General features: G+C 41.6%; 1 protein-coding gene across 1 annotated transcript in view; it reads right to left on the bottom strand.

Moving 5' to 3' along the window:
• Positions 1-201: 201 nt before the first annotated feature.
• STAU2 (staufen double-stranded RNA binding protein 2) overlaps positions 202-13,681 on the bottom strand; it is a 3,898,627-nt gene continuing 3,885,147 nt past the window's right edge. The window contains exon 17 of the mRNA XM_044067226.1: positions 202-1,321. Within this exon, the coding sequence (XP_043923161.1) occupies positions 1,228-1,321 (94 nt within the window). The 3' untranslated portion in view covers positions 202-1,227. The remainder of the gene's footprint in view (positions 1,322-13,681) is intronic.

Here is a 13,681-nt window from a genome sequence, read left to right as displayed (position 1 = left end):
CAGCTCTCCCAAAAAAAAAAAAAACACATCAAAAAGGTTTGGAAACTGAAATGTTCATCTCCCTTGGTGAGCAATAAAACAGCATATTATCAGTTCTTTACTGACTCTCATTGGCCATGCAACAGTTTAACTTTCATATATGATACGCACTGATTATGCTTAATCTATTGCTTTATGAGAAAAAAGTAAACACACATATGGTTACACATGAACTGACGTGGTTTTACTGCATTTGGCCTTACATTCATTTCAGTCATAACAGTACAGAGTTCACTTGAAAACATCACATCTCTATACACAAGTACTAGAATGGAAAACTCTATACAACATAACTCTGGCTGCTACTCCCTCTCCTACAGTAAATATGTTGCTCTTTTCACTTAGGAATTTACTGCTTTTTCAGGTCAGAATGCAGTTATTAAAAACACTCAGTTGATGCAAATGGTGGGTCAATACAACACAGAATGGGTGTAGATGTGCATCACACAACAGCGAGGGGATAAAAGGAGAGTATGATACTTGGAAGCAAGACACCTCAGTTTTTAAGAATAGGTGATATAACTTGAATGTCTTAACTGCTGTTCCAGGAATATGTCTCTACTGATCTGTGCTAACATCAGTTCATGTATTAAGCAACTTCTCATAATTTAACTTGTCTGCATACAGTTTCAAGTACTGTATCTGAAAGTTATACATATTCATATAGAATGAAAAAAATGCTTAATGTCTGCAGAAAATATAAGCTGGATGACTATATATGAAGACAACAACTACGACTTTCACGGCACTGTTATTGGTTAACTTGTAAATAGAGAAGCAGATTCTAAAAAAACAAAAAGCTTAACATTCTACACTACAAAAAACTCTTAATAACTGAGTTGGTGTTGTAGTATTTATCAATGAAATATTTACCTACAAATCTTTCTACCACTTGTTTCTAATAAAATTATTAATTCGAACTTAGCAGCACAACAGTATTTTGGTGCAACTAGGCTACAAACTTATCTGAATGTTTCTTTCAAGGGGGGTTAAAATCAGTAAAAGAAAAAAGAATCCACAAAAATACATTTTCTTGTCTCTGGGCATTAACTTTGCGTTAGGATAGTGTTGTCTTCACATAGACTCAAATAATGGTATTAGTCATTCATTTCCTTGTACACGTACACCCTATTGCGTGTTGACAGATTTATAAGGATGCACTGGCCGCCGTGGGTGTTGCATGGGGTCCTAGACGACAGCCTTTGAATCCTTGCAGTCCTGAGCAATGGTGCCTGAGTTAGTCTGTTTATTGTCTGCCTTCTCACCCAGATGCTTGACTTGTCTGAAAGATAAATGCAGCAGAAAGAGCTCTTGAGTTTCAGAGTTACACATTTCAAGACATGTTTATTAGCAGCTGCAACCTCAGATTCAAAGGTCATCATGAAAGGCGACATCTTAAAGTGAAGTAACAAAATTGATGTTCAGATAACATTTGCAGTGAGATCATGTGGAACCTGCTTTGATGAAAATGCAAGATAAGTCAACATTTTGTTATACAATTCTTTAAAATACCTCTTCTTGATTCTGTAAACAGCAAGTTAATTACCTGAATGGCCTGAAAATGGAATGTTCTTTATTTCTTTATACTATTTTTTTTCAGGGGGCACATATAAAAAACTGACCCTTCAAAGCTATGTCATTGTAAAACATTCTTAAAATACAACTTGGAAGTCTTCCCCCTTTTAGGCACCAACTTAAGACTACAATTTACCTAGCACAGACATCTATCTGTCTTCTCCATTTTACGTTTGGAATACTGAGCTCTGAGAACCCAGTAATAACAAAACCAAGCTATTGATTTAGCAAGCAAACTGTGTTTTTAAATTATTATTCATCCAGATTCTATTTTTAAGCATGTGCGTATGCGTGGGCAAACACACAGACAGACACAGACACACAATGACACAATAGGATTATACCAACTGGCAGTCATTTATGCATTGTTTCTGCTTTAACGTCATGATGTGGATATTATAAAACTTTAGCAAATTGGAGTGACCATTTATATGCCTGTTAAGAACCATTACTGGAAAGACCACATATCAGTCTGAGTAATAAATGAAGGGGTTAGTGTGCTGTACTGTTTTTTTAGAAACCAGATGCTCAAAACAGCAAAATGGGGAATAGATAGTCAGACATTTTCACAAAAGCACTACCTGTGTGACATATTGATGAAAATCTGCTAAAGAAATCAGAAATGTTCAGATTTTGTCGTGGGGGGGGACTTTATTACTCAGTAACCATGAGAACTCTGTATGACCGACAGCTCTGTCATCTCATCTGCACTACAACAAATTATTTAGGGTAAAAATTTAAGAAAATCAAAGTCTTTGGTTTTAAACTCAGGTTAATTACTGATCACAAACAAAGCTTTCAAGGAACATGCAAACACTGTGATAAGGTAACTAAATCACTAACTAGGAATATTACACTGCATTAAAAAGCACAGAGTGGAGGCCCAAAAATTAGATCAAGAACTATTCTTCTACCAAGATTGTTTTATGCATATAAATGTTTTGCTAGCCTGAGTCTACTTTCCCCTAATTAGAAAAAGGCATAACAGCATGCATTCTATATACCAGATTTGTCATTAGTGTACTGTCAAATACAACATGATGCAGAAGTACGCTAAACTGCACAAACTTCAGGAATCACTTAACTTGTAACAAATTAACTCATGCTTTTAACATTACACAAAAGCGCCCATGCCTCATCCAACATACTAAATAAGCATCTCAGCATCCAGCAAGGCATTAAAATCAGTGTTGCAACATATGCTGAATGTTCTTAAAAACAGCTCACCTAGGCAGAACATAACCTTTGCCTACAGAACAATCTAACACTAAATCTAAGGGGGACTGTCTTAATGAGTTTAAAAGCACTATTAAGAAATTCTATTTCAGTATAACAAACTGTCAAAGATATATATAAAGACACCCATTATCCTTTTCTACATGAAGTATTCACCTAATAACTATATCATGCTATATTATAGAATTGTATAATTAAACTTACCATAACAATGAATGACCACTGCTGCAGTAGCCTTAGTTATATGGGTTATATCCTGCCAAGGATATAACAGCTGCCAGCTTTCAAAGCGTTAGGGCACATTTCATGTGCTCAAACTGTCTAGCAGCTTGAGCTTTCCTGACTAAACATTTGGGCTGCCAAGGCGTTCAGAGCTATCCTGCCATCAGACGGAGAGAAGATTAGCCCTGAAAAGACAATCCTAGGAAGAACAAAAAATAAATAACCACACCCTGGCATAGACAACACATCAAAAAACAAGGGGGATGGAGGGAGGAAGACAGTGGCTACTGCAGCAGTCATCATTTGAATATATACTGTTATGTTAAATTTATATACACAACTGCACTATGTTCATCATATTGATCACTGCTGCAGTAGCCTTAGCTATATGTGTATAGTACTCTAGCTTACTACATTTGAGAGGTGGAAGAGGAGTCCAGGAACCCCTGCAGAATGGTCTTAGCAAAGACTAATCTTGGCCTACAGAAGGAATCAAGCTTGCAGTGCTTTGCAAAAGTATTTACGCAGGATCAAGTTGAAGCTTCTAGAATACTTCTAGAATCCAACTCTTTTCAAAAAGCCAATGATGAAGCCAAAGTCCTGAAAGAGAGGGCCTTGACCAGGACTGGAATAATTTTGTTGTGGTAATTATAACAAAAGTTAATAGTCATACACAATCATTTGGAAATAGTCTGTTTTGACACAGGTTTTTTCCCTTCTTACTTTCGAAAAAATAAACAACTGATCTGAAGATCTGAAAAGATCTAGTTTTGTCAAGATAGTACCTGAGTTGTCTGTGGATATCCAAGGTATGGACCTTTTCCTCTCAGTTTTGGAATCCGGAAAGAAAATAGGGGATGGACAGTTTAGCTTAAAGTAAACTTGGATCCACTTTAGGCATAAAAGGATTAATTCACAAAGAAACCCTGTCCCTGTGGAAAATGAGACAGACTTGATTCACCATAAGAGCTTTCAACTCGGATACCCTTCTAGCAAAGGTCAGAGCAAGTAAAACTGTTTTTCATGATAAGAACTTTAAGTCATCTGGTTAGCTGATTCAAACAGAACAAAACTGTTTGCTTCTCTAAGACAAAATTAAGATTCCAAGGAGGAGCCACCAGTTTTCTTGGAAGCCACTTATGCAAAATCACTTTCAAAAATATTTTGACATTAGAATGATTTGAAAGAGGAGGATTCATGGGTAGACATGTTGAAATGGCAGATAAATCTGACAGAGGAGTAAGAAAGGCCATAGGAAAGTAACTCAAACAAATATTGTAGAACTAGAGAACAACTAGCCCTAAATGGGTGTTGGTTATATTGTTAGCACAATCTAAAAAATCTCTTCCATTTGCTAATATCTCATTTTCTAGTAGAAGGCTTTCTTGCTTCCATTACTACCTGCTGCACATCCTCAGTACACAACATTATCATCAGGCAGTCAGCTGAAGTTGACTGGTGTTAGAGTGTATGAAACATCCCTGTTCTTGTGTCAGTAGATCCAGTCTGTGAGAAAGTTTGTGGTAACTGCCCATGGTCATTTCTGAAAAAGGGAAAAACATAGTTGCCTGGGCTAGAAAAAAATCATCACAATGACCTTGGCGGATTCTTTCTGAATCTTCAGAAGTGCTCTGGATATTAATGGGAAGAGTGGAAAAATATTGGAACATTCCTGTCCAAGGAAAATTAAAGGCATCTGTTTTCAAGCTTTCTTGCACGGAGTCCTGGAGCAGAATTTTGCCAGCTGATTGTTCAGAGAGGAGGCAAAGAGGTGTAGTCAAGGAATTCCCCACAGATGGATCAACTCTTGGAATGCCTCCAGTCAATTTTCCATTCATGAGGATCTACCCTTGTCCTCCTCAGCTTCTCTGCCACACAGTTTTGCCCTGAAGGTTTACAGGATGTTTGTAGAGTGAGTGTGTGCTGTGAAGCTATATCCCAAGCTAACATGGCTAGTCTGCAGAGGAGGGTACCACCTGGTTTCCCCTTGCTGGTTGATGTACTGCATGACTGTGGTACTGTCTGTAACAACTTGAAGAGGCCCCTGGGCTAAAGATGATTTGGTGAGTTGACTGCCTTGATCAGGGCAAGTATCTTATTTATGTGCTTGCATCTGTCCTTGGTGTCCTCTCGCAGGACCAAAAAGAATGCCTCTTCTTTTCCCATTGAAGGGGCCTCCAAGAGACACAGAGGATGGGGCTGATCCCCGGGTCCATAGTGGCTGCAGGTGCCAAGCCGAAGGGATCTGGGGTAAAGGATGAGTGGCCTAAGGAACAACTAATGGTCACAGCAGAGTCACCCACCTGCAGCTGAAGCAAAATGCTAGCCTGCTGTGATTGCAAAGGCTGCTTGCTTAACTTTTTCTTTTTGTGGCTGGAAGAATGACCAGCCATGGGATGGACAGACTGTTCCATAATCAAGCCAAAAATGCTGCTCTTTCCTGGGGAAAACAAGCAGCACATGTCAGTAAAAACCAAAAGTCTTTATCAGTCACTTTTTTTCAAAGACAAACACAGTAAAAATCACTTTAAAACACTTTGTTAGCCCCCATGAAGTAAAATAAACCCAATTTCTCCACAGAAATTTCCTGTTTAAAAAGTACATCATAGCTTTGTGGCAGTCTGTTAAAACACAAACTCCTACCATTAAAATAACTTTCCAGAAGAGGAAAAGTACAGTTGTGTACACTTACCATAAATGTAGATGTTTGAGTGTCTTCACTGTTGCAGTCATCACTGTAGGGTTCTTCCTGCTGGCAAGCAGCCCTCGGTCGGCCAGAATCCCAAAGTCTGGGTCCGGCGTCGGCTGTTCAGTCATGCTCCCTGACGTCAGAGCGCCAGGAGTACAAAGCTGCTAGCCGACGCCATGTTCTCCAGTTTTTCTTGCCCCAGATGTCAGGTGCCCAAAAGTGAAGGCTAATAGTAAAATAAAAATGTAACATACAACAAACCCCATACCCTGTAGCAAATACACCTCAGAGAAAGGGTGAAGTAGGAAACCACACTAATGGAAATATAAGAGGGGACAGGAGGGTGGGTAATGCAGACTGCAACAGTGAAGACACTCGAACATCTACATTTATGGTAAGTGTACACAACTGTACTATGTTCATCGTGTTTCACTGTTGCAGTCATCACTGTAGGGTTGAATCCCAAAGCTGAGATAAAGGGTGGTGGTTATAGAGTAGAAGGGGAGGTTAGAAGGCCCTGCAAGACTGCAGAAGCAAAGCCTGCCCTAGACTTAGAGGAAAGAGGGAGATTATAGTGCTTAGAGAAAGTATGCACTGAACTCCAAGTTGCAGCTTCCAAACTATCTTTGGTGGGTACTCCCCTGAGAAAGGCAGCTGAAGTAGCGGCAGCTCTGGTAGAGTGAGTCCTAATTTTTCCTGGGATTTGCTTTCCATGATGAGAGTAACAAAATCTGATTCCATGAGCAATCCATTTAGAAATGGTCTGTTTTGAAATAGCTTTGCCTTGGGAATTTGTTGCATAAGAAACAAACAGTTGCTCTGTTTTCCTGATATCCTTGGTTCTGTCCAGGTAAAAACAAAGTTGTCTGTGTACATCCAAGGAATGCAAGATCCTTTCCCCCTTATTTTGTGGATTAGTGAAAAAAGTTGGCAGGTGAATAGTTTGATTTAAAGCCACTTTGGAAACCACTTTAGGCATGAAAGTAGGATTAGTCCTTAAAGACACCCTATCTTGATGAAAAATAATATAAGGTTCCACAACCATGAGAGTTTGTAACTCGGAGACTCTCCTGGCTGAAGTCAAAGCCAGTGGGATAGCTGTCTTCCATGATAAATACTTAATATCAGATGTGGCAGCAGGCTCAAAAGGAGGCAGAGTGAGTTTTTCCAGAACATAGTTGAGGTCCCAGGTAGGTATGGGTGGTGTTCTAGGGGGCCTTAAATTCTTTGCTCCTCTGAGATATTGTTTCAGAAGTGGATGCAAAAAGATTGGAGGATCTGTATTGTAATGTGCAGAGATAGCTGAGGCATGTATTTTTATGGAGGAGAAGGATAAACCCTTATGTAGCATGTCTGTCAGGTAATGTAAAATCAATGGGATATTAGGAATGAGCATACATCCAGGTGCAAAATCTCTTCCATTTACCTGCATAAGATTTTCTAGTGCTAGGCCGTCTGGCTTCTAAGATGACATCCATGACCTGCTTGGGAAGGGTAGGATTAATCATAGACCCTGAATACGCCAGGCTGCCAGGCTGAGAGTTTTGATATGAGAGTGCAGAACATGGCCCTGGTGTTGGGACAAAAGATTTGGAATCTGAGGTAGAATCTAAGGAGGCTCCTGGGATAGATTCATCAGTGTGGAGTACCAAAATTGACGAGGCCAATTTGGGGCCAGTAAAATCATCTTGGGTTTGTCCTGCTTGATCTTTAATAACACCCGTGGAAGAAGAGGTAGTGGAGGAAAGGCATACCCCGAGAGGTTCCTCCAACTGAATGAGAGAGCATCCACTTTCCATGCTAGTTTGTGAAATGTCCTTGCGCAAAAAATCTGTAACTGGTTGTTGATGGGGGATGCAAATAGATCTATGTCCGGGCAGCCCCAGGCTTCTGTAATCATCTTGAATATTTGGTTGTCTAGCATCCACTCGTGTGGGTCTGACAGGTTCCTTCTCAGGCTGTCTGCCAGAATATTTTGTTTCCCTGGCAGGAACTGAGCTTGTAGATCCACTTTGCAAGCGAGGGCTGTGTTCCATAAAGTCATGGCTAGTCTGCAAAGGGGGTAGGAGTGTGAACCCCCTTGCTTGTTTATGTACCACATAACTGTGGTGTTGTCTGTCCATATCAGTAGTTGTCCTGGTTGTAGAAGATCCCTGAAAGCCAAGAGGGCATTCTGCACAGCTAACATCTCTTTTAAATTGATATGTAGGTGCTTCTGATCCTCTGTCCAAAAACCTTGCAGACCTTTCCCCTGCAAGTGAGCTCCCCATGCGTAATCCGAGGCGTCCGTGGTTAACACTTGGCTGGCTGGAGGCAGACTGAAGGCTTTCCCTTTGTTGTGAAGACATGCCATGGTCCACCAATGGAATTCCTTTTGTAGGCAAGGCAAGACAGCAATCTGTGTGTCTAGACTGTGGCAATGCTGGGACCATACACTTTTTAGGTACCACTGTATTTTTCTCATATGTAGTCTTGCATTTGGTATGAGAAGGATGCAGGAGGCCATGTAACCCAAAGCCTGCAGAAATTTCCTTGCAGTTAGCTGAGACATTAATGCCAAGGTTTTGAAAGTTGAAGCCAGCTGTAGTTGTTTTTCGGATGTCAGGAATGTCATCTGGGTTGTTGAGTTTAGAAGAGCACCCAGAAAAGTTATCTGTTGTGTGGGTGTCAAATTTGACTTTTTTTATGTTCACAGTGAATCCCAGGTACTTGAATAGATTTTGAACAAATTCCAGGTGCTGGAGTAAGACATCCTTGCTGTCTGCTTGAATAAGGCAGTCATCCAAATAGGGATAAATTTGAATTCCCTTGAGTCTGCAATAAGCTACTACTGGTGCCAGGCACTGGGTGAAGACCCTGGGCACAGTAGACAAGCCAAAGGGCAGCGCAGAGAATTGGTAATGTTTCGAGCCGGCCTTGAACCTGAGGTATTTTCTGCACTCCTGATAGGGATGTGTAGGTAAGTCTCCTTTAAATCCAGTGTCACCATCCATGCATTTTTGCTCAACATTGGCAGGAGCTGCTGCAGAGTAAGCATCTTGAACTTTGGTATCTCCAGGAAAGTATTTAAGACTGACAGATCCAGGATGGGTCTCCATGAATTTTGTTTTCTGGGAACTAGAAAGAGCCTTGAGTAAAAGCCTTGCCCCGTCTCTGATTGTGGAACCAGTTCTATGGCCCTCATAGCCATGAGGGATTCCACCTGGTTTAATGCCTCTGCCCATTGGTGTTTTGGTAGGTCTGGCCATCCGTTTGGTCTTGGCAAGGTATGAAAGTGGAACTTGTAACCTCTTGAAACTACATCCAGAACCCACTTGTCTTGCGTTATGTAAGTCCAATTTTGTCGAAAAAGAGAGAGTTTTCCTCCTAGAGGGGCTTCCAGGAGAGAGGTTCCTGGAGCCATGCAGGGGGAGTCATTGAGCCTGTTTTCTGTAAGATTAAGGTCTGTCCTCTCCACCCCTGGGGTGGAAGCACTCCACTGTCTAGGTCTGTACGAGGTCTGTGCTTGGGGCCTCCCTCTGGAGCGCCTATATCTACCCCTCTGAGGCCTGTCCGAGCTGGGAAAGGACCAATTTTTAGTTGGCCAATTTCTGCTAAATCTTGGGGGCTGAACTTGTAAGAAATCCTTAACTGTTTGCATGGATTTTGCCTTATCCTCCATTTTCTTTATCACCTCTTCAGCCTTAGACCCAAACAAAACATTATGCTGAACAGGAGCATCCACTAACTTTGCTTTCACTTGATCAGGTAAGTTTTGTTCCTTTAACCAAGCATGCCTTCTAATGACTGTGCCAGTGGCAGCCACCCTGCATGAAGCCTCCAAGGCATCAAAACCACAGTGTAAGCCATGCTTCCCCACTTGCTCAGTAGCATGCATCAAATCGTGTAATTCCTTATTATCTGCACATGCAGAAAAGGTACCTAGCTTTTGTTTCATAACAGACAGCAGAAATTGCTGATATTTTAGCATATGAAATTGACAATTTAAAGCCCTGATAGATAAAGTTGCAGAAGTGTACACTTTTTTGCCCCATCTCTCCAAAGCTCTAGAAACCTTATCTGACGGAATAAGGTTTTTAGCAGGGGTGGCCTTAACACTCTTAGGACCCTGAGAAATGGTTTCTGGATCAGCAGCATGATTTTTGTAAAGGAACTGGTGGGAGTCAGGAACCCTGTAATATCTGTCAGGCTTAGCAGGGGCTGGAGGAAAGGAGTCAGGAGTTAAATTAGCCTCAGAAAAGGCACCATCCACAATATCCAAAACAGGAGGAATAGCCAGGGGTCTATGTTGGGGAAGAAGAAGGAAATCCCTAAGCCTTCTCTTAGATTCAGAGTACTCCTGTCCTTCCCAGTGAAAATGTTCCCTCATGTCATGTAAAGTTTCCCCAAAAGAAAAATCCTCAGGGGGAGAAGCTGATGGAATGGATTCCTCAGCATCAGAATCCTCATAAGGAGGGAAAGTATATTCCTGTTCAGAGGAAGACACTGAAGAAATAGATGCCTGATCAGAGGATTCATAATCCAATTCTTGCCTTGGCCTTTTGTCAGGAGGGGGATGTGAACCCCTAATCATGGTTAGTAAGTCCTCTGCCATTTTAAGCAGCTGTTTCTGAGATTTGGGTCCCGGATCAGAAGAGGCGTGGGCTGGTGTCCTTGATTTAGAAGGAGTCTTTGCCTTTGCCTTTATCAGAAGCTGTGTAGGCCTGAAAACCCCCTCGGAAGCCGGTACCTGCACAGCGGCTCCGGACCCATCCGAGGGAGCATTGTCCGAAGGTCCTGCAGCTGGAGTACTCAAAGGCCTAGTTGAATCCTCGAGGGAGTCCGTTTCTTCAATCGGTTCTGAAATGGCCGATGACAGGGGCTGCGAAAGCACCTCACTGACGACGGGCGAACCTGAAGCTGGCTCTACTTGTAAACTGTCGTCTGACTTGGACCTCGAAGGCCTGTCCTTATCCTTGCATCATTTATGAACTCCGGTAGTTGGAAGCATGTCCGATGACATTTTATAATTAAATCGCCTGCCAAAGTAGTGAAAAGCAAAAATCGTACCTCCGCTTAATAGTACGTTGGTTAAATCTAGCACAAAACCGACAACTAGCTACGTCATGGTCAGGGCCTAAACAAGGAATACAGTAAGAGTGGAAATCCTTATGAGGTATTTGCTTCCCACAAGAAATACAATTATTAACTTTTTCTGACATCGGACTGGAGCAAGAAAAAAAGTTTCCCCAACAGTGTACTTAGCTTTTAGAAGAAGAAGAAGTAAGTCTTCGGAATGAAGCATGAAGAAATATCAGGAGTCAGCCGACCGGCACTTGCGAACTGCTTCCACCGCACGGCAAGAAAGACTGGGGAACATGGCGTCGGCTGGCAGCTTTGTACTCCTGGCGCTCTGACATCAGGGAGCATGACTGAACAGCCGACGCCGGACCCAGACTTTGGGATTCTGGCCAACCGAGGTCTGCCTGCCGGCAGGAAGAACCCTACAGTGATAACTGCAACAGTGAAACACGATGAACATGTATTGATAATAAACAAAAAAGTATAGGATGGAAGTTTGTTTCCCCATTGGGAACTTATCTGCCCAGCAAAGGAACAGCATAAGCCAACTGCTGATCTTTGAAAGCCTCACAGGAGTGTACTCTTTGGTGGCAGTAAAGCTCTGAAGGACTTGATGACCAGACTGTCTTATAGTCAGCTCAGTTCAAGCTGCTAGACAGTCTGGGTGCATACAAGATTCACTGAAGTTTGGAAGCTGTACTGCTTTTCTATCTTTGATAAGATGTAATCCATATAGCTAAGGGTACTGAATCAGTGATTAATGTGATAAAACATCAGAACTGAAATCCTAACTACAGAACAGTTGCAACAGTGACTGATAAGGCTCTATTTCCATAATTGCTAAAGCAAATGTTATACTGTGTCCTCTGTAACGTGTGTTGTCATTACAAGGTATGAGTTATTTCAGAGACTGTTACGCATTTATTCTTATCCTAATTAATGTTCCTATACTGCAGCTCTTTTTCTTTGGTCTCGTCTGAAAATGGGCCAGACCAAGTAATGCAAATCTGTTTAACAAAATTAAGCAAATAATAAAAATAAAATGAAACCCCAACTGCAAGACTTAAGAAGCTACAAAGAGATGAAGCGGAGATATTGGGAGAATCACATTAAAAGGGAAAAATTAGCCTGTCGCATATTTTATACTGCTAAAACACAATGTACGAAACACCTCACTGAGATGTCCTCCATGAAGAATATATTGCACTAACGAAGTAAGTGCACAGCTGGTATCCAAATAAATACACAGCAAACAATGACATTACTGAGCCGAAGTAAAACAATCAGGAAACACTAGTTAAAAATGAAGCCTGCCAGGGGGAAGCGCACTAGTTCAACTGAAAATATTTAGGAGACTAAACCACGTTCACTAAACTTTTTTAAGAAGTGGAGCTCTTAAGTAGTGCTCAATATAATGTAATCTTAGAAGCAATGGAACCAAATTTTTGGCCATTTCAAGCGTACTGCAGACAGCTAATTCTGGATAAAATGTTGTAAATTAAACAGAGTATTAAATAATTTTGAAGTTGAGAGGCATGACTCTCACTACACCTGCAAGAGGACAATTAAAGAAATACCAACTACTCTTCTATTAACACTGTCAGAAAGCAGTGGTGAATTTGTTATTTGAACCTTGCCTAAAAAAGGCACTAAAGGGGCAGCAAGAGCCTTAGCCATTATCTGGAATCCCAGGGGTGACAGGTGCAGGCCATCTGTGGCAAAGCATCGTGGTCTGTCGACCATGTCATCCCAAGCAGACAGATACTGGATCCCCATAGAATGACACCAGAAGCTTAGCCAATTGTTGAAGTCAATCATTTTGTCCTTGTACTGCGGTATCATTCTGGGCGATGCAGAATGCTACTCAGGGCTAGGGTCATACCTGCCTGGGCTACAAGATCAGAGAGTTCTTCCATGTCTCTTTTCATGTAGTCCATGGAGGTACATCTCAGGTCATTCACATCAACATGGACAATGACAGAGTCATATTTGTACTTGTTGTGGAGTGACCTGAGTGCGTGGGTTATGTGGCGGATCCTGGCACTCGACAGGCAGCTTACAGTAACCCTCTCCTTGTTTAGCCTGGTGAGTGGGACATCATTGTGCCTGACTATAGAGCCACCTATGACTAGTGTGTTGGGTACGTTGTTTTGCCTTATTGGCTGTGGTTGAGTGGTACACTGAGTCTGTGGGCTATGTGTCATTTGGGTTGTGTTGGGGGATGGAGGTTGCTTGCGTTTCTGCTTTGGAGGTCTCCATTTTGCTTAGACAGATTATTGAGAGCCTCCGCAAATGTTTTTGTGTTACAATGTGTGGATCTTGGTGGTGTAGATTTAGTGAGACTATGTGATGAGTGTGGTGTGGTGCAAATGTTTACCTTCTCCTCATGACTGTCAAGGTCAGTCTTGGTTGGAGAGAGCTTTACCTCCAGTTTGGCTAGATAAGTGCATCTCTCACAGGCTGTAGTGTTGGGTGGTAGGAGGAGAGGGTTGTCTGTGTACATGAGGCAATTTCTACATTGCCTCAAGATGCCCATATTCATCAGATAGACAGGAGAGAACACTGGGAGTTGACCCCTTGGACATGCCTGAATAAAAAACTATTTTCCTCTAGATAAGTGAGGAAAGTGAGTACAAGAGCTGTTTTTCTCTAAGCAAGTGAAAAAAGTAGGTACAAAAACTGTTTTCCTCTAGGTAATGAAGAAGACTGAGTGTAGCTTATTTAGTGCTTACAAGTTCTGAACAAGTGCTGAGCATGAATAAGCAAATTTAAATGCTAAAACTAAGAATCTGTATCTGCACTAGACAAGTTACAGGACAGAAACAAGGGCAAATGCCGGCTTTCAAATCAGAAAGTTGA

Source organism: Protopterus annectens, chromosome 3.part1, assembly GCF_019279795.1.
Source record: "Protopterus annectens isolate FY-2018-M chromosome 3.part1, PAN1.0, whole genome shotgun sequence".
In the NCBI taxonomy this organism is placed as follows: Eukaryota; Metazoa; Chordata; order Ceratodontiformes; family Protopteridae; genus Protopterus; species Protopterus annectens.
The sequence above is the reverse complement of the archived record's forward strand: the minus strand, read 5'-3'. Positions and strand labels throughout refer to the sequence as shown.